This window comes from Hoplias malabaricus, chromosome 1 (assembly GCF_029633855.1).
Source record: "Hoplias malabaricus isolate fHopMal1 chromosome 1, fHopMal1.hap1, whole genome shotgun sequence".
Taxonomy (NCBI): domain Eukaryota; kingdom Metazoa; phylum Chordata; class Actinopteri; order Characiformes; family Erythrinidae; genus Hoplias; species Hoplias malabaricus.
Genome location: NC_089800.1, coordinates 50525070 through 50546485, shown reverse-complemented (window position 1 = coordinate 50546485; position 21416 = coordinate 50525070). Strand labels below are relative to the sequence as shown.

General features: G+C 41.2%; 1 protein-coding gene across 1 annotated transcript in view; it reads left to right on the top strand.

Moving 5' to 3' along the window:
* The window catches only part of col4a3 (collagen, type IV, alpha 3), a 52100-nt gene that overhangs the window by 12534 nt on the left and 18150 nt on the right, over positions 1-21416 (top strand). Inside the window, exons 2-34 of the mRNA XM_066666195.1 lie at positions 2594-2650; positions 6013-6102; positions 6447-6491; positions 6628-6672; positions 8891-8953; positions 9057-9110; positions 9289-9315; positions 9849-9923; positions 10629-10691; positions 10965-11000; positions 11087-11134; positions 11271-11345; positions 11427-11471; positions 11685-11747; positions 12250-12294; positions 12727-12780; positions 13004-13045; positions 13632-13713; positions 13808-13843; positions 14214-14378; positions 15467-15556; positions 16410-16505; positions 16599-16669; positions 16897-17085; positions 17518-17686; positions 17903-17995; positions 18720-18824; positions 18955-19049; positions 19795-19945; positions 20211-20324; positions 20634-20801; positions 20968-21057; positions 21185-21319. Of these exons, the coding sequence (XP_066522292.1) occupies positions 2594-2650; positions 6013-6102; positions 6447-6491; positions 6628-6672; positions 8891-8953; positions 9057-9110; positions 9289-9315; positions 9849-9923; positions 10629-10691; positions 10965-11000; positions 11087-11134; positions 11271-11345; positions 11427-11471; positions 11685-11747; positions 12250-12294; positions 12727-12780; positions 13004-13045; positions 13632-13713; positions 13808-13843; positions 14214-14378; positions 15467-15556; positions 16410-16505; positions 16599-16669; positions 16897-17085; positions 17518-17686; positions 17903-17995; positions 18720-18824; positions 18955-19049; positions 19795-19945; positions 20211-20324; positions 20634-20801; positions 20968-21057; positions 21185-21319 (2776 nt within the window). The remainder of the gene's footprint in view (positions 1-2593; positions 2651-6012; positions 6103-6446; positions 6492-6627; positions 6673-8890; positions 8954-9056; positions 9111-9288; positions 9316-9848; positions 9924-10628; positions 10692-10964; positions 11001-11086; positions 11135-11270; positions 11346-11426; positions 11472-11684; positions 11748-12249; positions 12295-12726; positions 12781-13003; positions 13046-13631; positions 13714-13807; positions 13844-14213; positions 14379-15466; positions 15557-16409; positions 16506-16598; positions 16670-16896; positions 17086-17517; positions 17687-17902; positions 17996-18719; positions 18825-18954; positions 19050-19794; positions 19946-20210; positions 20325-20633; positions 20802-20967; positions 21058-21184; positions 21320-21416) is intronic.

Here is a 21416-nt window from a genome sequence, read left to right as displayed (position 1 = left end):
ATCCAGAAACTCCATAGTGCAGTCTGAGCATGGAGTATTTGCAACAGAGGGTCTTTTCTCTTTCTTACAGCTCAGTGGAGCATCACTGTGATTTGGAGGCTGTAATTTTAAGGTAAAAATACTACCTCTTGTTGCTTTAATCACACACTATAAATTACATCTGTGTTAAAACTGATCCAGTGCGAAATGGGGCAAATCTTTTGTCTTAAGGTGAAAATGTTTGAGTCCAAAATAAGAACAGATTTTACAGATTTTCTTTTAAAATTGGTAAAGATGACTCTATGTAATGTAAATGGTAAATCTCTCTCTCTCTCTCTCTCTCTCTCTCTCTCTCTCTCTCTCTCTCTCTCTCTATCTGTCCCTCTCTGTTTGTTTTTCCCTTGTCCCTTTCTGTGCCAGTCTGGAAACCCAAACAACCGATCTGAACTGAGATTCTGATTTGATCAGTGAACGGGTTTTTGTTCATCAGAACTGTGTACCCACAAACCCCTGCGCCAACAATGGTGGTTTCTGTTACATTAAACAGAACTGTACATGCTTGCTGCAGCCATCTCTAATCTTGCCTCTGTTGTGTCTGACCCACTTTGTGGCTGCGATAACATCCCTTTGCCCTGTCTGCCCCCAGCACTGTCTGCATAAGCTTCACTGAAACGAGGCCTAGATCACTGTGTTTCATGAATGTCTTATAAAGTTGTTCAAAAAGATTTTTAAAGTTTAAGGTCATAATTTGTTTCATAAAAAATTTGTTATTTTTACAATTTGTGTGCCCAAAGCTGGTCTAATGTGTTTAAGAAAACACACTCTCTCGGTTCGGTATGCAAGGATTTCTCTCTCTCTCTCTCTCTCTCTCTCTCTCTTTCTCTCTCTCTCTCTCTCTCTCTCTCTGCTCATGGCAGACATCTGCAGTTGTTTTAGACATCAGAGAGAACTCCATGCTTTGTAAAGCACAAACTGAAAAGAGGATATTGCTGTACATGTGACTGCTCCGTATGTGGTTAATACTGACTTATTTTTACTTACACTTAAGGTGAAAATGTCTCCAAATTCAGGAGACAACTAACTGCATTACAGACTGTAATGTAAAAATATAAAAAAAACTCAAGTTACCACCTTAAAAGACACTTACCTTCGGAATGTAAACAACCTGCGAGAACTATGATTGCCCCCTTTGGTGGAGCTTCAGAGTGGGGGGTTGGGATCGGGGAGTTGTTTGTTTCATACACTCTCAGAAAATCTCAGTCAGTCACTCACACACTCACCCAGTCACTAACACACTCACTCCGTCACTGACACACTTTCATAGTCACTTACACACTTACTCAGTCACTAACACTCTCACTCAGTCACTCACACACTCACCTAGTCACTAACACATTCACTCAGTCACTCACACACACAACCAGTTACTAACACACTCACTCAGTCACTCACACACTCACCCAGTCACTAACACTCTCACTGCATCACTGACACACTCTCACAGTCACTCACTCACTTACTCAGTCACTAACACTCTCACTCGGTCACTCACACACTCACCCAGTCACTAACACACTCACCCAGTCACTCACACACTCACCCAGTCACTAACACACTCACTCAGTCACTCACACACTCACCCAGTCATTAACACACTCACTCAGTCACTCACTCACTTACTCAGTCACTAACACTCTCACTCAGTCACTCAAACACTCACCCAGTCACTAACACACTCACTCAGTCACTCACACACTCACCCAGTCACTAACACACTCACTCCGTCACTGACACACTCTCATAGTCACTCACACACTTACTCAGTCACTAACACACTCACTCGGTCACTCACACACTCACCCAGTCACTAACACACTCACCCAGTCACTCACACACTCACCCAGTCACTAACACACTCACTCAGTCACTCACACACTCACCCAGTCACTAACACACTCACTCAGTCACTCACACACTCACCCAGTCACTAACACACTCACTCGGTCACTCACACACTCACCCAGTCATTAACACTACATATTCATTATATTTAATTAGGGAACAAAACTTTGTCAAATTCTATATTAACTTTAGATTTTTGAGTTGTGTTGATTTATTGATTGACACTCCATTTTGTAGTTTTTTATACTCATACTTCGATTATACTGTTTGTACCTTTAGTGACAGTAATGTACCTGTACGGGACATTTTTTCTTCTGAGAGTGTAAATAACCAAAGCCTCCAGTTTTGTTCTACTGCGCATTTAATACAGCAACCTACATTTTGACGATTGGCGGCTTCATAAAACCATACCAGGATCTGTGATGCACTTTCCATCTCTTTTAAAGAGTCTACCTGTAGTTTCATAAGTATCTGTGGATATTTTGGGCATCTCTTTATGTATTCTGTATGAAAATATTTTTACACAAATGCACTAATACACACTGCATTTCGTTGCTTTGTACTTGTGACATGTGAAATGACAATAAAGTTGAATTCTATTCTGTTCTAATTCTAATAACTACTATAATGTGCTGAAGAATATTTTCTCTGATGCATCGTGTAGCCCAGGGACTGAATGTGTTTTTTTTTATTTTTTTTAATTTTTTTCCAGGGATGTGTGTGTGGACGGACGTCTAGGTGCCACTGTGAAGGGATTAAAGGAAACAGGGTATGTATTTTATCTCATACTAATTCTAATATTGAATCAATGCAATGTTAGCACAGAGTTGCTGGGAGCACCGTAAGAATGTGAGCTATACAATCTATGAAATCTCATTAATCTAAGCAGTAAATTCTTATCATAATAATGCACATCACGTTACAAATGCCAGAGCAGCTGGCAGCAATAACATCATTATGGTTTCTCCCTCCTGGAAACCTGGATTGAACCATTACTCACAGGGAATGGTTCAGTCCTGCCCTAGTGCCTTCCTGGCTTTCCCCTTACAATTATACACACCTGGGAGGAATCTAAGTGTCACTGACCCCCTGTCCCAATTCGTGCCCTGAACACTAAGGCCTTCCTGGGAGAGTGCACTTTGATGATGTTGTAGAAAGGTGAGAAAAAGGGGCGCGAGTGTTCAAGTGGTCGGAGAATGGGACACCTGCCCCACAGGTTTAAACACAGCAGCTGTTCAAGCCAAACTGGGCTTAATTTTAGAGTGTATTATTAGACTCACACATTCTCACAGTCATTCACGCACTCACCCAGACACTGACACACACTCACCCATTCACTCACATCCTCGCTCAGTCACTCACACCCATACCTGGGGTCATTCACACACTCACACCTGTGGACAGGTTTACACACTCACGCACACACTCAAGTCAGTCACTCACACACTCAAGTCAGTCACTCACACACTCACACCTGTGGAGAGTTTCTCACACTCACCCAGTCACTAATACACTCACACCTGTGGACAGTTTCACACACTCACCCAGTCACTCACAGATGTGAACAGGTTTACTCACTCAAACACTCACCCAGCCACTCACATACTCACCTAGTCACTCACACCTGTGAACTGGTTTAATCACTCACATACTCACCTAGTCACTCACACGCTCACACCTGTGGACAGTTTCACACACACACTCACCCAGTCACTCACACACACATCTGAACAGGTTTACTCACTTACACACTCACCCAGTCACTCACACATGTGAGCAGGTTAATCACTCACACACTCACCCAGTCACTAACACACTCACTCAGCCACTCAAACACTCACCCAGTCACTAACACACTCACTCAGCCACTCAAACACTCACCCAGTCACTAACACACTTACTCAGTCACTCACACACTTACCCTGTCATTAACACTCTCGCTCAGTCACTTACAAACTCACCCAGTCACTCACACACTCACACACGTGAACAGGTTTAATCACTCACACACTCACCCAGTCACTCACAGATGTGAACAGGTTTACTCACTCAAACACTCACCCAGCCACTCACACACTCACCTTGTCACTCACACATGTGAACTGGTTTAATCACTCACATACTCACCTAGTCACTCACACGCTCACACCTGTGGACAGTTTCACACACTCACCCAGTCACTCACACACACATCTGAACAGGTTTACTCACTTACACACTCACCCAGTCACTCACACATGTGAGCAGGGTTAATCACTCAAACACTCACCCAGTCACTCACACACTCACCCAGTCACTCACAGATGTGAACAGGTTTAATCACTCACACACTCACCCAGTCACTCACACACTCACACCTGTGGATAGTTTCACACACTCACCCTGTCACTAACACACTCACAGGCTTTGAAGGCTTAGGATTAGCTGCACATGAGCTTAAGGTCACCATGCTTAGTGAAACATGTGGCCCAGGGCAATAAACCCCCCAGGTGTTGAATTATGGAGCAGTGGATCTGTGTTCTGGAAGAATGGAGCACCATTCATCAAGCACCATTGATTTGGGCCGAGCCAGAATGATGTACCAGAATGATCCTGAATTGATCCTCCAACCTTCACTGTCTTCCTTTTAATACTCCCTCCACTCTAAAGCCTTCCCAGAACAGTGGGGACAGTTACTTCAGGAAAAACAACAGTCCATATTTGGTCATATTGTGTATTACAGGTTTTCTCAGTCGCTTTGGAGCATTTCTCAAATCATCATTTATATTTTCACAACTTTACATGCATTTCTCAAAACATTTTGTACAAACAGCATGCAACTCAACATTAACTTGCTCAAAATCCTTAGTTCCTGTCCCAAAATGAAGTTTTTATGAACATGTCATTGTCATCAGAATGACAAGACTGTGTGTGTGACAGTCAAAACGTTTAGCCGTCAGTGTACGTTATTTCTGAATGTTTCTGATGATAGTGAATATGCACAGGCTGCATTTCTAATGTGAGGTGCATATAAACAGTACAAAGTTTCATTACTGTGTGTGGGAGATTTCCTGAAAGAGACTGGACCAGATTCACATTCATGCTCTTTACTGTTGGTCAGTGAGAAACCGTGTCGTTATGACACAGAAAAGAAAGACAGAATTGTTTAGCACAAATTGTGAAAAACAAAATCAGACAAATCAGTAATATCAGCATGGGAAACACGCTTTAGGCAGAGATGTACATAGAGCTGCATGGTGAATTACTCTGGAGTCTTTCTAGACCTCTTGATGGGCCACAGATTCTCATGACCGCATTTTGGGAAATTCAATTCTGACCGGAGAAATGACCGAGAAAAACTGTAAGAGCAGTAGTATACTGCCCTCTAGTGGTGGAAGAAATAGCCTGTATGTTGTTAATACGTTTCAGATTAAATTGCTATCTATGGGCTCATGCTCCAGAAGACTATATAAAACACTGTGTGCAGGTGGGTGGCCTAGCGTTTGAGGCTCTGTTCAGGATCTGCCTGAGGGCCACCCATGTTTCTGTAGATATCTGATGGACTGTGTTACACCATTGAGGTTTGAAGATACAGCACGCTTATCAACAATGGTCACACACCTGTAGCTCTCTGTGTCTGAATGGGCCTGTGTGTGTTTGTGTGTGTGTGTGTGTGTGTGTGTGTGTGTGTGTGTGTGTGTGTGTGTGTGTGTATACACATGTGCTATGCATGTGTCTCAGCATTCACATCCACGAAGGGCATTTTTTACCCTCAGATGCTCAGTAAAGTGTACCACTACCTCCCCCCCCCCCACACACACACACAGACACAGAGAGAGAGAGAGAGAGAGAGAGAGAGAGAGAGAGAGAGACATGTATGGACAGCATTGGCATGAAACTATTCCAAGGAAAAATATTAAACATTAATTTAACATTACTCTCAACATTTCTATCTGCACAATCTGCACATTCAGTTGCAGAAATGAGAACTGAGGTGAAAATCATCTTTGGTCAAAATACCAAAAGGTTTAAACAACATAACCCTCTTCAGAACGGCTGCTTTTAAAACCTGCTTCTTTAAATGATAATAAGGAGCGAGGAGATAAAGCTAGGAGATATATATATATATATATATATATCTTTCTCTCTCAGGGTGAACCAGGTTACCAAGGTGAAGAAGGACGTCCAGGTGAATTGGGACATCCAGGACGTGAAGGTGATGCTGGACCTAAAGGTTACAAGGTCTGTAAAATTATGCATTGTTTTTATGTGACTCGTGTGTGAGTAGAAATATGTAAGAGCAGTTATGCCTGGCATTTTAAAGTATCTGGTACAAACCCAATTTCCAGATAAGACAAAAGTGCAGAAGACATTGCTTTCAACAAGTGGTATTATTATGATAGACTTTACAGTGTTTGTGTTTAAATGACAAACTTGTTCAAATGTTTAAATATGTATGTATATGTGATGCACAACAAATGACATTAGAAATAAGAGAAAATAAAGTTTAAGTGGTAACAAAATTCACTGATGTGTGCATCTTTTTATGAACATTTTTGGTAACTTCATATGTCTGTATGTAACAGGGTAGTATGGGGCGCCCAGGGGACCCAGGACATAAAGGCTCACTGGTATTTACTCTTCTTTTTTTTAGTTGTCTGTGTGATTTTCATGTGTGTCACTATTATGAATGTATGTGTTCTTATAAACATGTGTTCATTCAGGTACATCGCTTCAGCAATAATTCACTTTGATTCTCATTATCAGGGACATATTGGAAGACCTGGATACGCCGGTCCCCCTGGAGTTCCTGTGAGTATTTTTGGAATAGAGTATTAAAACTTAAAAAGTAAAAAGTTAAACGTCTGTATGTGGTGCTTCACTGTGACTTTGGAGCTGAGCTCTGTACTTTCTACAAATCTACATCAGAGAGAGACACTTTTAAATATCAAATATGAAAAAGCTTGTCGTTACATTAACATCATTGTGATGTATATTTTTGGATTTAAGTTTAAATTCGATTAGACACAGCGTCAGGTTATATAAACTTGTATGATGAGGGAGAGAGAGCGGGAGAGAGCGGGAGAGAGAGGGAGAGAGAGAGAGATTGCACAGCGAGACAGCAGCTAGAAAGAAGACAAAGAGAACTCTTAATTCTTTAAGCTCAACAACATCAAAAGTGTCGGACCCTAGCGCTTAAAAATCTTTAATGATTCAAACATTCACTCGTTCTGATCCCATACTTATTGTATCATAATTGTGCTTTCTCCTCTCTCAACATTCACAGCTAAAGCGTTTATGAGCAATCACCTATCCCCCAACTGCTGTGATGTGTGTGTATGTGTGTGTGTTCACTCTTATGTATGTGGAGTCTAAATGTTATTGTGGTAGTGTGAAATGCCTGTTTTATCCGTGGTCTAAGCTGTTGGCTCCTGAGGGTCTGCCCCGTACGACTTTAACATTTTCCGGATCCGTCCAAACAGACAGACGACTAACTGTCTCAGCTATTACTGTATGATTCAGTAGGAGACCTAGGATCTACAGTGCAGTTTCACACATAAGAAAAGCTAAGCACATCAGGGCTTTTAGCTTTCTTTTACATTTTTTAAAACCGACAATATACTACATATTAAGCATTATCCAATTACAGACTTCTTAAATGGTGAATGGAATAATTCACTTAAATAAAAGGAGCCTACTTGAGTACAGTAAACTGGATCATTTGAAGTCTTTGGTCCTATTGTTTGATCCAGACATCACTGAATCCCGCAGCAGTCTTTAGAAGATGTGGAGTGGCTGTAAATGATTCAACTGAACTGATAAATGTCACATGAAACTTGGCACTGGATCAGATTAGTAAACTCTTATGTAGTTTTTGGAAAGCAGTCAGTTCCCTCAGAAACAATCAGTTTCTTATTCCGAGGTATGTTTTACATATGAATTGCCATAATTCTGATCAGCATTTGTAACTGACATTTCACAGCTTCAGAGCTTATATAGTTGATAATGCAGATACGAGACTGCCTCAGTGTGTCAGAGGGAACTTCAGAAGTAAGCCACATTCATTTCACATTTCATTCTTCATTCTCTACGTAAATAGTAACTAAAGCTTTTAGTGCTTTTAATCCAAGAAAAGCTAAACAAGAGGGCAATTTGGGTCCATTTTTCTTAGAGCGGGCCTGGCAGGAACAATTGGGTCAAGGGGAGTGAAGGATCAGTACATTCTTTTCCCTCAGCTTTCCTGTCTGAGGGGCCCTAAATCAAGGCCCCTAACCCCCAAGTATTCACCAGGTGCTGAGGTGGCAGTGTGTGTGTGTTCACTGTCCTTGATCACTAGTGTGTATGTGAGATCACTACCACGGGTCGGTTAAATGCAGAGCCCAAATAAACTGTGTTCAGTTTTTCTCTCTCACAATATTTATTTAATATAAAATAACAGGCACACTTTTAATGAGTCTGTTTTAAACAATGGAATACCACAAATGTGGAAATCAGCTCAGGTAAATTCACTTCATAAAGTAAGCGAGGCATCAGATAGAAAGAAGCGCTGCTTGGGCTTTTTTTATTGATCTTTCTAAAGTCATTGACGCAGTCGGACACCGCTGTTAAGAAGCTTAGTTAACGTTATTGTTGATAAAATTCCGTTCCTGGGCCCCGCAGCTTCTTCCTTTAGGATCAGTATAGTGTTATCTTATCTGAAAATATCTCACTTCTCACTGACAGACTACAGGCTGTGGCACCGTGCGCAAACAGATATCAAAACTTTACTTTTGGAAGCATTTTAAAACTGGACACTGTCTCACTTTGATCTCAAGTTGTAAAAGTTGTATTAGTTGCCAATTTTAATATGATAAACAGTTCCTAAAACACTCTGAGTGCTGAGGGATGCTACACAGAGTGGGAGGAACTTAAGAAAAACAACAGCAACAAAGAACAATAACAGTGAGATAAGTACTTCGTCAGAAAATTTCTCGTTTTAAAATGTGAGATAGTTTCCAATTCATTTTTAAAGGGGTATTTTTCTTTTTAGGGACATCAAGGATTTGAGGGTCCCAGGGGGAAACCTGGAGCTCCAGGATGCAATGGAACTAAGGTAAGTGTAAATGCAGTAATGAGACTAATACATGTGCAACAAGTTAATTCAAGCAATATTTGCCTTAAAATAAACTTGGATGGAAATTTTGCTTTGTTTTTAGGGTGAAAGGGGACCTCAAGGACCACCAGGACCTTCAGGATTTATTGGTGAACCAGTGAGTTTTAAAACCTGGGGGGGGGGACTTCTCACACCATCTACTCAAGTTCACTTAGATCAGAAATCAATAATGAAATGAATGATCAAACTTCAAAAACTAATTAAGATATTTTAAAGTATTTTATTTGCATTTCTGTTTAACAGCCATTGATTGTATTTTTCTTCTTTAATTCTAGGGAAAACCAGGAGAACCAGGCTCTAAGGTGTGTATAGGTCTAGATTGAGGAGTTAAAGACCAGTCAAACCTCTGTTTGTAGCATAATGAAATATTAGTATTTGGTTGGCCAAGTTACATGTGCTGTCTGAAAAAGCTCTATTCACATGGGGTTGTTAAGAAAAAGTCAGAAAAGTCCATGATGGTTCTCACTGGAGAAGAAATCTCAGTGTTATTAACATCGATGATAGTGACTACTCGATTCATACAATGTTATCACACCATTTTCAACACTCCAGTGACACTGACATGATAGTGGAGTGTTTGTGTGCATGTTTTTCACAGTGTGGATCAGACACAGCAGTGCCACAGGAGTTTTTAGACTGTTTATACTGTTCTGAGTACATCCCTTCCAACCAAAAACATCCATCCCTCAATGATTGTATCTTCTAGTCCTTCAGAACAGATAATGGGTGAAAAAAACATTCAGGATTAATCCTTCAATGTCTGACACTTTTCAAACACCGTTATTTCATAGCAAACATGTTTATATGATTTCTGAAATAAATATTGTTTTTTCAGGGCTATACATACCACTTTGACATTGTAGCTCCTAAAAAAGGACAGAAAGGTTTCCCAGGTCAAGACGGGAAGGGGGTAAGTGCTAAAACAGTGAGATATTGTTGGATGCTCCAATTTAGATGGCTCCAAGTAGTGATATCTGCCACAGTAGGTGTTACTTTTTGCTCTTTTCCACTGTGTGGTCCCTACTCTACTCAGCTTTTCCATTGGTCCGGGAACCAGGTTCTTGTTTAGTCGCTATTCTTTCATGGTTCAGAGCGAGCCGAGTAGGGACTAAACCTTGCAGAGCGCTGATTGTCCAGAGAGAGTCGTTGCTCTACACCACGCAACGCAGACGACCAGCACCAACTCTCATACTGTAAAATATCCAACTGCAGCAGAGATTATGTTTCTTTTTATCTGACTCATGACAGAAGCTCGTAAATTTACCCCGTGTTCTTCTGAAAAGGTTCAAATGCTCCTTGGATCGGTGGGGAAGGGAAAACCAACCAGGGACCAAACAGAGTGTAAAGTCCAATAGAGTCCAATAGAACACAGTATAGTAGGTACCATGGAGTGGAAATATAATATACATATATGATATCAGGATACATTTACATTTACAGGAAAAGAAAAAAATTATACATTGATTTCATGTAGAAACTGTTCATTTTTTGTGTTTAGAGACTTTGATATTATCGGAACAAACTGCAGTTTTTTTGTGTATTACTTATTATTGTACAATAACTCATTTGATGTGAGATTGTTTATTATTTTTGTCTGGGTATCCTTATTTTTCAGGGAGAGCCCGGGACACCAGGCAATCCCGGAGCACCTGGTCCAGCAGGATTTGAAGGAGCTCCAGTAAGACGACAGCGTGGAGTTTATATTCATATAAAATGTATAGACTTTCCTGCACCAGTTCCAAAATATTACAAAAAGATTATTCTCACTTCAATTGGTGCAATCACAGTTGTCAGTGTAATCTCAGCAACAAAAGTGGTCTGTAAAGTCAGCATAGTCTGTGTAGTTAGTGACATGAATGCAGTCAGTGAGAAGTGTGCAGTCGGTGCAGTGCAGCCAGGGCAGCAGTCGCAGTCAGTGCAGAAGTGTTAACGATGTGTTTTAAATTGACAGGGAGAACCAGGGAGGCCTGGGCTTCGAGGAGAGAAGGTAAGTTCTAAAGGAGCGCCGTGGTGTTGAAAGTCGCTGTGATTTTCGCTCTGTGATTATCTCTAATTTCACTGTGATGTTTGCAGGGTCAGGAAGGTCGAAGCACAGGAATCCCAGGCCCCCAAGGGCAAAAGGTCAGCGTCATCTCTCGTTGTCTTTAATTCGATCCTGACTGCGTACGCTCAGCTATAAACCTGTATCCCAGTCGAGCAGGTGGAGATGTGGTGACACTGAGGGATTAAAACTGAAATAAAATCATGTTTTCGGCAGGGTGACGTAGGTCCGCCTGGCATTCCCGGACAAAAGGGGATCAAACTGTATGCAACAGGACCCAGGGAGCACAAAGTATGCCCTCAGCAAATTTAAATATAGTTAAGTACAATTAAAAACACTGCATGCTGGACAATTACTCTCTCACTGTTGCAGGGGGAACATGGCGATCCTGGAGATAAAGGCTGCGAAGGACCGCAAGTAAGCACACACAAACACACACACACACACATAGACATAGAGGATTCATTATTTACTGTTGAATGCCAGCCTTTATCGTTTATACCAAACACATTCAGTATCTGTGTGGCCTCATCAAAGATAAAATTCCTTTTTTCAAAACATATATACAGTATATATAATGCACACATTTACTGCTTGTGATGGATTGAGCACTATTCTTTTGCACCAAAGGGCCAAACGGGATCTCCTGGATGTAAAGGACATAAAGGAGACCAAGGAGATCCAGGATCAGAGGTAAAATCACTGACGCTGAAATCTGTCTCTGTCCATGTTTCCTTCATCAGGCCTTTTATTTGCGAAACAAAAGACAATACGTTCACCCTGTTTTTTTTAATGTGGTGAAAAAATGTACAGTCTGTAGACATGATGCAAACCGTTCACAAGAAGAGCATGCCACGGTTTACATTTAGAACGGAGACCGGTTCTTTGCGATGGACAACTGTGTGATATTAATGCTCTACATTTACCTTATATCAAGTTTCTGGAGTTTTGTCACTGCATCCTTTAGCTTTGAACATATCTGATACATTTGTACATTCAAAAGTAAAAAAAAAAAATATATAAAATTATATTGATTTCAGACTTTGTTTATTAAGTGATTAATTGATTGAAATTATGTTTATGTTTAATGATGCACAGTCTTCACAGAATATTTCACACTGAAGTTGATATTGACTTGTGATGTAATACTTATTGATATTTAATATTAATAATGAAGAATGTGTTGAATCTTTAGGGAAAAATGGGCAAAGATGGATATAATGGAGAGTATGGTCCTCAGGTACGTGTGCTTTGGAAGAGCAACCTTTCGCATGTTATCACTAATACATTCAGAAATGAAGGCAGTGTGTTGAACTGGATATTTCTCTGAGTTACTGTGTTTTCTATCACTGTATATAAGACACATACTGTAAAAGATTCTGAACGCACTGCAGTTGATTTTTAATAACCAGAAAACAATAAATATTCATTGTACACATTATAACAAAATTATAAATTTTTACAGAATCTTTAAATATAAATAACAAAACGAGATGTATATACAGGAGAAATGTGGCGTACAAAAATATCAGAAAAATCTTTATTTCATCTGAATTTAAACAATCTTTTAATGCTCTTTGGTTTTTAAACATAATTATATCAACATGTCCAGGCTGTAAACGGAAAGTCAAACAGAGCTAATGCTTGTTTTTTTTTTTTTTTTGCCCTTCAGGGTGCGAATGGAGATAAAGGATATCAAGGACCTCCTGGGATTCCTGGACCAAAGGTCAGACATTCCTGCAGTCTTCAGTTTTAACGTTTAAAATAATTTCACATTGTTTTATGATGTCTTCACACCTTCATGACAATCCTTACTGCTAACAATCCAACCTCCACCAGAGGGTGCTCCAATGGTTTGGCTATACATTGACGATCCGTGTCCTAGCATCCCCCAGCAGGATCTAACCCAACCTACGGCCATGTCCCTATTTTTGTGTGTTTGTGTGTAGGGACCAAAAGGTGATCGAGGTACTGTTGGACCCCCAGGAATCGTGAGTCATAACGTTTTCCTTTTACATCAAACAGTCAAAGACTAGTTAAAACATCTAAAATGTTGTTTATGTCTCTGACTTTCTTTATATAGTAAAAACATTGAGAAATTTAAATAATCTTTAATTGTTATAGTTATCGTGTTGTCTAAATATACAGCATAGTTAAAGGGAGGATATATAGATATAGATCTTAATGAAAAAGCATCCCTCTGACGTCTGGCCACAGTAGGGACACATTATACGAGCGAAAATAAGGAATTGTAAAGTATTGGGTAATATAATTTACATCTGAACTTAATTGGATTCTGGAAAGCCCAAGCAACAAGCTATACTTTATTTAAAAGTTGTAATTTATTTATTTATTTATTTAAAGGCTAATGTGTTCATCTAGTATGTACCTGCAGTCAGTGTTTCTATCTATAAAGCCTTTGCAGAAGAGATGCTTAATGAATTACTGAGTAGTGTAAGCTGAGGAAGAGTTGTGCATACAATAAAACGTTTGCATTAACTCTAATTATGACTGTTTTTTTTTGTCCACATGACAGCACTTTATTTGAACCTCAGCTCTGCATGTGTCTCCATGTAGGTGTCTGCTACAAATAAGATAAACAAAGGTCAGATGGGGCCTCCTGGTTTTCCTGGCCCACCCGGCCCTGTGGGCGATCCAGGTAGAAACATATTTCTGAAGCATGTATTTGTCAGATTCATGAAAAATACATTCATGTGATCAGAATATAAACTCATAATGTGCTTTTTATTCAGGGCCCCCTGGCTTTGAAGGAGTTCCAGGATATTCAGGTGAACAGAATTTGCACTGTGGCATTTGTTTTAATGCCACTGTGTGTAAAATGTGCTAAGCCTTTTACACCATATCATCGCATTCCAATCAAGAAAGTGTATCTCCATTTTTGTTCATATTTATTTTACTACATCATTGGAACACTGCAGCAGTCTCACTTGTGTGAAAATATCATGATGAAAAGATCAATAGGAATGTTCTTCTCCTGTAAAGTTGCTATTTTGGGAGATATATGTTTTTAATTGGACAGCGATGGTATGTAAATTGTATGTAGGTTTCAGTTTGCCATAATGACTGTGCAATTGTTGTATACACAGTTTAAAATGTATTATATTGTATTGTATTAATATTTATGTTTTATGAATCCAGCAAAGATTATAAAGGGAGAGCCTGGGGATCGGGGACATCCGGGTTTTAAGGGATTAAAGGGGGAAAAAGGAGAGCCAGCACTACATGTAGAAGGCCTTCCAGGACCAGATGGCCCTCCAGGGCCTCCAGGGCCTTCTGGGGAGCCTGGCCCTAACGGACTGCCAGGTAAATGTCCAAAAAGAAATAGGTTCCTTATATTTAATATTGACTGTAAGAATCACTGGGCACAAGGCAGGAACTCAGCCTGGAGGGGGGGGGGGGTGCCAGTCCTTCGCAGGGCGACACACACTCACAAATTCACTCACACACTTACACCTATGGACCATGGGAGGAAATGATAGCACCCGGAGGAAACCCATGTGGACACTGGGAGAACACACCGAACTCCTCACAGACAGTCACCCAGAAAGTGACTCTGTGCTGGAGATTTTTCATTAATTCATTATCTGTAACCGTTTATCCAGTTCAGGGTCACGGTGAGTCTGGAGCCTACGCAGAATCAATGGGCAAAAGGCGGGAACACACCCTGGAGGGGGCACCGGTCCTTCACAGGGCAACACACACACACATTCACACCTATGGACACTTTTGAATGGCCAATCCCCCTACCAATGTGTGTTTTTGGAACATGGGAGGAAACCAGAGCACCCGGAGAAAACCTACACGGACACAGGGAGAACACACCACGCTCCTCACAGACAGTCACCTGGAGGAAACCCACGCAGACACAAGGAGAACACACCACTCTCCTCACAGACAGTCACCTGGAAGAAACCCATGCAGACACAGGGAGAACACACCACACTCCTTACAGACAGTCACCCGGAGGAAACCCACGCAGACACAGAGAGAACACACCACACTCCTCACAGACAATCACCCAGAGGAAACCCACACAGACACAGAGAGAACACACCACACTCCTCACAGACAGTCACCCGGAGGAAACCCACACAGGGAGAACACACCACACTCCTCACAGACAGTCACCCGGAGGAAACCCACGTGGACACAGGGAGAACACACCACACTCCTCACAGACAGTCACCCAGCGCGTGACTCTGTGGTGAAGACTAGTTGTAGTTTAAATTGTGTTAAGAGTAGACAGAAAAAGACGAGAGGTATGTGATTGGCTGTGTTCGCCTCTGGTTTATTTCATTAGTTCACTCTCTGCTATTTATTATTACTGTATTTTTCATTAAATATGTGCTGATATAAGTATAACCTGCCGTGTATTCTGTTTTCATCCACAGGTTTTTATAAACGTGAGGGACCAGAGGGACCTAAAGGAGCGAAAGGTTTGCAAGGGCCTAAAGGCTATAAGGGAAAAAGTGGGGATGCTGGTAAGGCTTTTGACTCACTTGGCTGTGTTCCTTCTAGGGCAGTGAAAGCTCTAACCCAAGTAGACAGACCACATTTATTTAGCATAGTGACTATTTTATATACTGTGAAACTTTAAGGGTATTTATTTATATATTTATTTATTTTTGTATGATTGCTTACATTTGCTGTTTATGTGCTATTTTCTGCACTTTAGTTGTGTGGTATATGCTCATATACAACATTGTTTATTCTGAATGTTTTATATACTTACATTTATACTAAAATAAAATATTGTTAAATCTAATTCATATAAATATAACCTTTATTTTTTTCGAAACATGTGTTCTTAAAATAAATAAATGTATTTTTCAGAGTTTTGTCATATCGTGATATTATTTTAGGGTCATATCATCCTCCCCTGGTTCCTACCTAAAGCCTTTTACTAGGGTTAGAGTTAGGTTAAACCTCTTTAGACCAGCTTAACAGAGCTGCTGTCCCAGTTTAGCATTCCCTCACTGGGCCACAGTGTTTCTTCACTCAGGTCTAGGACGGTGTGGATTTGCTTATAGCTGTCAGAACAACATGGTAAAGAGTGTGGGCTGTTATACATTATTTAAATTAATTTAACTTATATTTCACCTGTAATATGTTTATAATCTGAAGTAATCCAGATAAGCCTTAGAGCTCATTTTACATTTTTAAAGGCTTTACTGCAAACTGTTAGAAGCTGGTTTGAGAATCAACAAACTTAAGGAACCAAGTTGGATTTTGGAGTTTCCAAAAACACTTAAAAAATACATTAAAAAAATATTTTTGTGTCTGTGGTCTTTCTCTGAGCAATGATACTCTAACAGTCATGTGTGTCTTCCACAGGGCAGCCAGGAGACGTCTGTAGATTGTGTCATTTGACAGCCTTTACACCTGGACCTCAAGGAAAACCTGGAGAGCCTGGTGACCCAGGATTTCCAGGTAAGGATAGAGTGAAAGTTTGGTTGAGACTGGGACTACAGAGTAGTTGTAGAATGAATTCTTACTCTCAGCCTTTTGTCTCTGTCTGTGTAGGTCAAAAGGGAACAACGGGTTGTAAAGGACTTATAGGTACAAAGGGTTTAAAAGGCCCCCCTGGTCCTCCAGTAAGTCCCCCCACCCCCCACCCCAGTCAATGATTACAGTCTATGATTATAATTTCTAATTTACTTTAAAATATCCAGTGTGTCCTGTGTCTTTTTGTCTGTAAAATCATAGTTAATTTGGCTGTGACCTTGTTACTCCTCTTTATCTTTAGAGCTTCAGATTCAGTTCATTAATTGCTTGCCCTGCATCATAATTACGCTTTGATTCTTTCTTTGGAAACATTCAGGGTGATTTTGGCAAACCAGGACCGCCAGGTTTTCAGGGACCCAAAGGGAACCCTGGCTTTATGAATGTACCTGGAGAGAAAGGGGACAAGGGTGACCCAGGATTTGATGGCTTTCCTGGGAACAAGGGGAAAAGCGGAACTCCAGGAGCCCCTGGGGCTAAAGGCCCAATGGGAGAAAAGGGCAATCCGGTCAGTAGAGAGAACTCCTCAGCCAAAAGTGCCCGGGAAACTACTCAGTTCATTTACTTTAAGTTCAAGCAATCAGATTTCAGAGTTTTGTAGAACCTTAGCCAACAGTGGATGAAATGTTCAAGAAAGTAAGAGGAACATTAAATGATGGTATTCAGTTTCATCACTAACTACAATAAAATCCATAGAATTAAAGCCTTGTATAATATTATTTACAATTTGAAATTAAAGGAGTGATATCTGAAACACTGTCTGACTGCCAGACTGTCAGACTGCTCCCATATAAACATACATGCATATATCACATTTTCTGTGAACTGGTAAAAGCTAATTTTTAATATTTAATTTATGACCATAGACTACACAAATGTCTTCAGCTGATGAAACTCAAAATGCCATAAGTCAAACTCACAGATCATTCCTGTCCTCAAGGGTCCTTTTGGGACAAAGGGGGAGCGAGGTGTCCCAGGGTCAGATGGATTTCCAGGACCCCCTGGGCCAATGGGTATTCAGGGGCCACCAGGGATCGGGGCTGCAGGTAACCCTGGAGAGAAAGGCATCCCCGGTGTAGCAGGTCGGATAGGAGCACATGGAGAGACAGGTATAAAATATGTGAAAAGTCTGGTGTTAATTAACTGATCTGTACACGTCTCATCTGTAATAACCTCATCTGGACAGTTTTGTGGAGTTATTATTGCCTGGACATACACTAACAGCCTCTGGGTTTGTCTGGTGTTGTGCGTGTGTGTGTCTGATATGTGTGTGTGTGTGGTGTTGTGTGTGTGTGCGTGTGTGTGTGTGTGTGTGTATGTGGTAGGTGAAAAGGGAGAGCCTGGATCAGCTTACCCCATTCCTGGAGACCCAGGGCCACCTGGAGCAAAGGGTCAGAGCGGCTCACCGGGTCAATCAGGTACAAATCTGCTGAAGATGCTGTGATCAATCGGGTACAAATGTACGGGGATCTGCTGAACTCCAGCTGGTCCCTGCTTCTGTAGTTTGATGAGACTGCTCTAGAGATTTCAACAGTCGGGCAGTGTGTGGGGTTCAGTCCCCAGGACTGACAGACAAAGTGGGGGCATTGAGGGGGCACTTTCAACTCTTCCGAACTGAGCTGAACTGAACAGAACCAAACTGAACAGAACTGAACAGAACCCAACTGAACCAATGAGAACCAAACTGAACTGAACTAAACTGAATTGACTGAACAGAACTGAACTGAACTGAACTGAACCAAACTGAATTGACTGAACAGAACCGAACTGAACTGAACTGAACTGAACCAAACTGAACTTAATTGAACAGAAATGAACGGAACCTATCTGAACCGAACTGAACTGAAATGACTTAATTGAACTGGACAGAACTGAACTGAACCAATCCAATCCAAACTGAACCGAACTGAACCAAACTGAACTGAACTGAACAGGAACAAACTGAACTAAACCAATCTGAACAGAACTAAACTGAACCAATCCGATCTGAACCAAACCAATCTGAACCGAACTGAACTGAACTGAAATTAGATGGTATTGCTCCCTGGGCTGAAGTGGATGCCCTCCACTCTGTGTGTTTTCTTCACACTGAATCTACAGAACACTTCATTCTCTGTCCTGTTTTTCTTTGGAATGTTTCAGGGAATCCGGGTTTCATGGGGGTGCCAGGGTTTCCAGGAAAATTTGGTAGTAAGGGCCAGAAGGGTCTGTCCCTACCAGGAGAACCAGGGAATCCTGGACCTAGAGGTTTGTTTGTGTGTGTGTGTGTGTGTGTGTGTGTGTGTGTGTGTGTGGAGAGAGAAACACATACTGGAGTATATACATATACATATCTGTATAAACAGTGTGGCTTACTGTCTCTCTATATGTATTCTAGGTCAGAAAGGTGTGCAGGGTCGACCAGGTGGGCCTGGCATTGGAAAACCCGGTCGACCTGGACCCTCAGGACCACCTGGAATGCCAGGGTGCAAGGTCAGAAAAATATAATTGAATGACATTGTCAAAGAATTTGTTAAACTATAAAACTGTGTATAAATGTTAATAAAACTATACAAATTTGTCACTGTCCAATTAACAACATTTATGTCCTAAAACAGTAACTGTCTGGAAATAACTTATCTTTCAGTGGGAGTCTGTATTTTAAGACAGTGTGAAGGAGAGCTGCTCAAAGTTCAAATGATGTACTAAACTAAAATAAAATCAAAACTAAACTTCCACAAAACATTGAGATACATGTTTTTAATTGCACAGAAAAAAAAATGTTTAACAGTGTCATTTTGATGGGATGTGTTATTAGATGAGCTTGGCTTTGACCAATCAACGTCATGTGAAAGGGCTGCATCAAAACAAAAGCCCTAAATAATATGCATTAATTTTATTTGAAGTAATATGTACTAGGTTTGTATTAGCTACAGAGAGAATTCACAAAGCCACGAAGCAAATGTTCCTTCGCTATCTGCTGGCCGCTTTGGGGTCACTTAAAAACGTAGGCAGGTTTGAATACGTTATTTTTCACATGGCTTAGTGTAAGTAGTTCCCAGTGATTTCATATTTAGATATTAAATATAGAAAAAGATGTGTGGCAACAGGTAGTGTCACTGTCACACAGCTTCGGGGTCTTGCTTTGTTTGGCTTTAATACCTATCTGTAATTGTAAAGACAGGGAAGGCTGAAATATCACTCTCTTCTCCATTTTCTCACCCTGAATTATTATTAGGGGGATGTAGGTTTTGGATCTCCGGGACTTACTGGCCGACAAGGGTTGCCAGGAGATGATGGGACACTAGGGCCTGTTGGTGACATTGGTAGCCCAGGAATCCCTGGAGTTCGTGGACAGCCAGGGAGAGATGGAACAACTGGGGCCCAAGGTAATGACACTGAACTCTTAAAATCCACTTCAGAAGACAACTCGCCCCGTGTTCTGAAAAGCCCCAACATGCTTCCAACATGAAAATAGACTGCAACTAAGAAAACACACTTTAAAAACCCATTGCTACAACAAGAGGACACAAGAAGGTGGGGGAAGGCTTATGTCCTAGCCACAGTAGTCATTACATTCTCAATCAGACACCAGCTAGTGCAGCTACTGCTTACGTTTTTAATATATCATCGCATACGTCATGTGTTTTTCAGGTGCTGTTGGACTGGATGGACAACAGGGTTTAACTGGGCCTCCTGGAGTCTGTGTTCCTGTGTCCGAAGGTCATAAAGGACCTCCAGGAGAAAAAGGAAGAAGTGGAGAACCAGGTAAGAGTTCAGATTATTTTATTATATACACTAATCATCCAAAACATTAAAATGACATTCTGCATACACTCCACCACGTAATGAACAAACTACACATACAGTACACAGCACCCAATAAAGCCTCTGCCTTTTTGGGGTCCATGTTTGTGTAGGTGGACTGAGGCAAGTAGAGAATTGCCCTGTGGCCTGTACATTTTAGTGTATCTATATGTGAGCGCCTCTGGGTTAGAGGCTGTTACATTGTTTAGTTGTTACATTGATTTAAGAATTGTGACACACATTTAAGAATGAAGTTCATATCGTCTTCAGGGCCATGGGGACAGAAAGGTGATCAGGGTGAACCTGGCTTATGTGGTGCCGGTTCACCTGGTCCTAAAGGTGCAGACGGAAAGCCTGGATGCAAAGGAAATCCTGGTTTTAAAGGGCCCGCTGGACCGAAGGGCATCAGAGGGAGGGATGGCACACCTGGCCCACCAGGTACTGAAAACAACCTCACACACAAATAACCTTTTGTAAGTTTTGTGGCTCTTTTTGTGACATCTGCCTGTTGTTTCTGAGCAGATGGTTTCGATTAAACTTTACATTAAATACTGGATCAGTAATCAGTGATTATTATGCTTCTGATGGCTGTGAATACATGTAGGTCACAGAGGGATCCAGGGGCCTCCTGGCTATACTGGCCCTCCCGGACGACCTGGTTTCTGCGGCCCTCCCGGACCACCTGGGCCTAAAGGTACTTAAACATGCACATTGCTGATGCAGGAATGTATTCAAATGATGCTTGTGTGTATCTGTTGTTACTGAGAAGGCTGGTGACTGCTGGTGAGGAGGATGACAAAGATGATGGTGTCTCCTGACAGGTTATTCAGGCACTGATGGACCATCGGGTTCCAGAGGTCCACCAGGGCCTATAGGTGACAATGGCGATCCAGGAAGTAAAGGGGGAAAAAAAATAGTCATGATCTATGGAGACGACGGAGATTGTGGATTCCCAGGTGAGGGGTATGAGGCTCTAGAGCTCAAACCCTGAGAACACTGGAGCAGTGGGTGATGAGTACTCTCCTATTCGCTGCTCTACAAACTGTCCTAAAT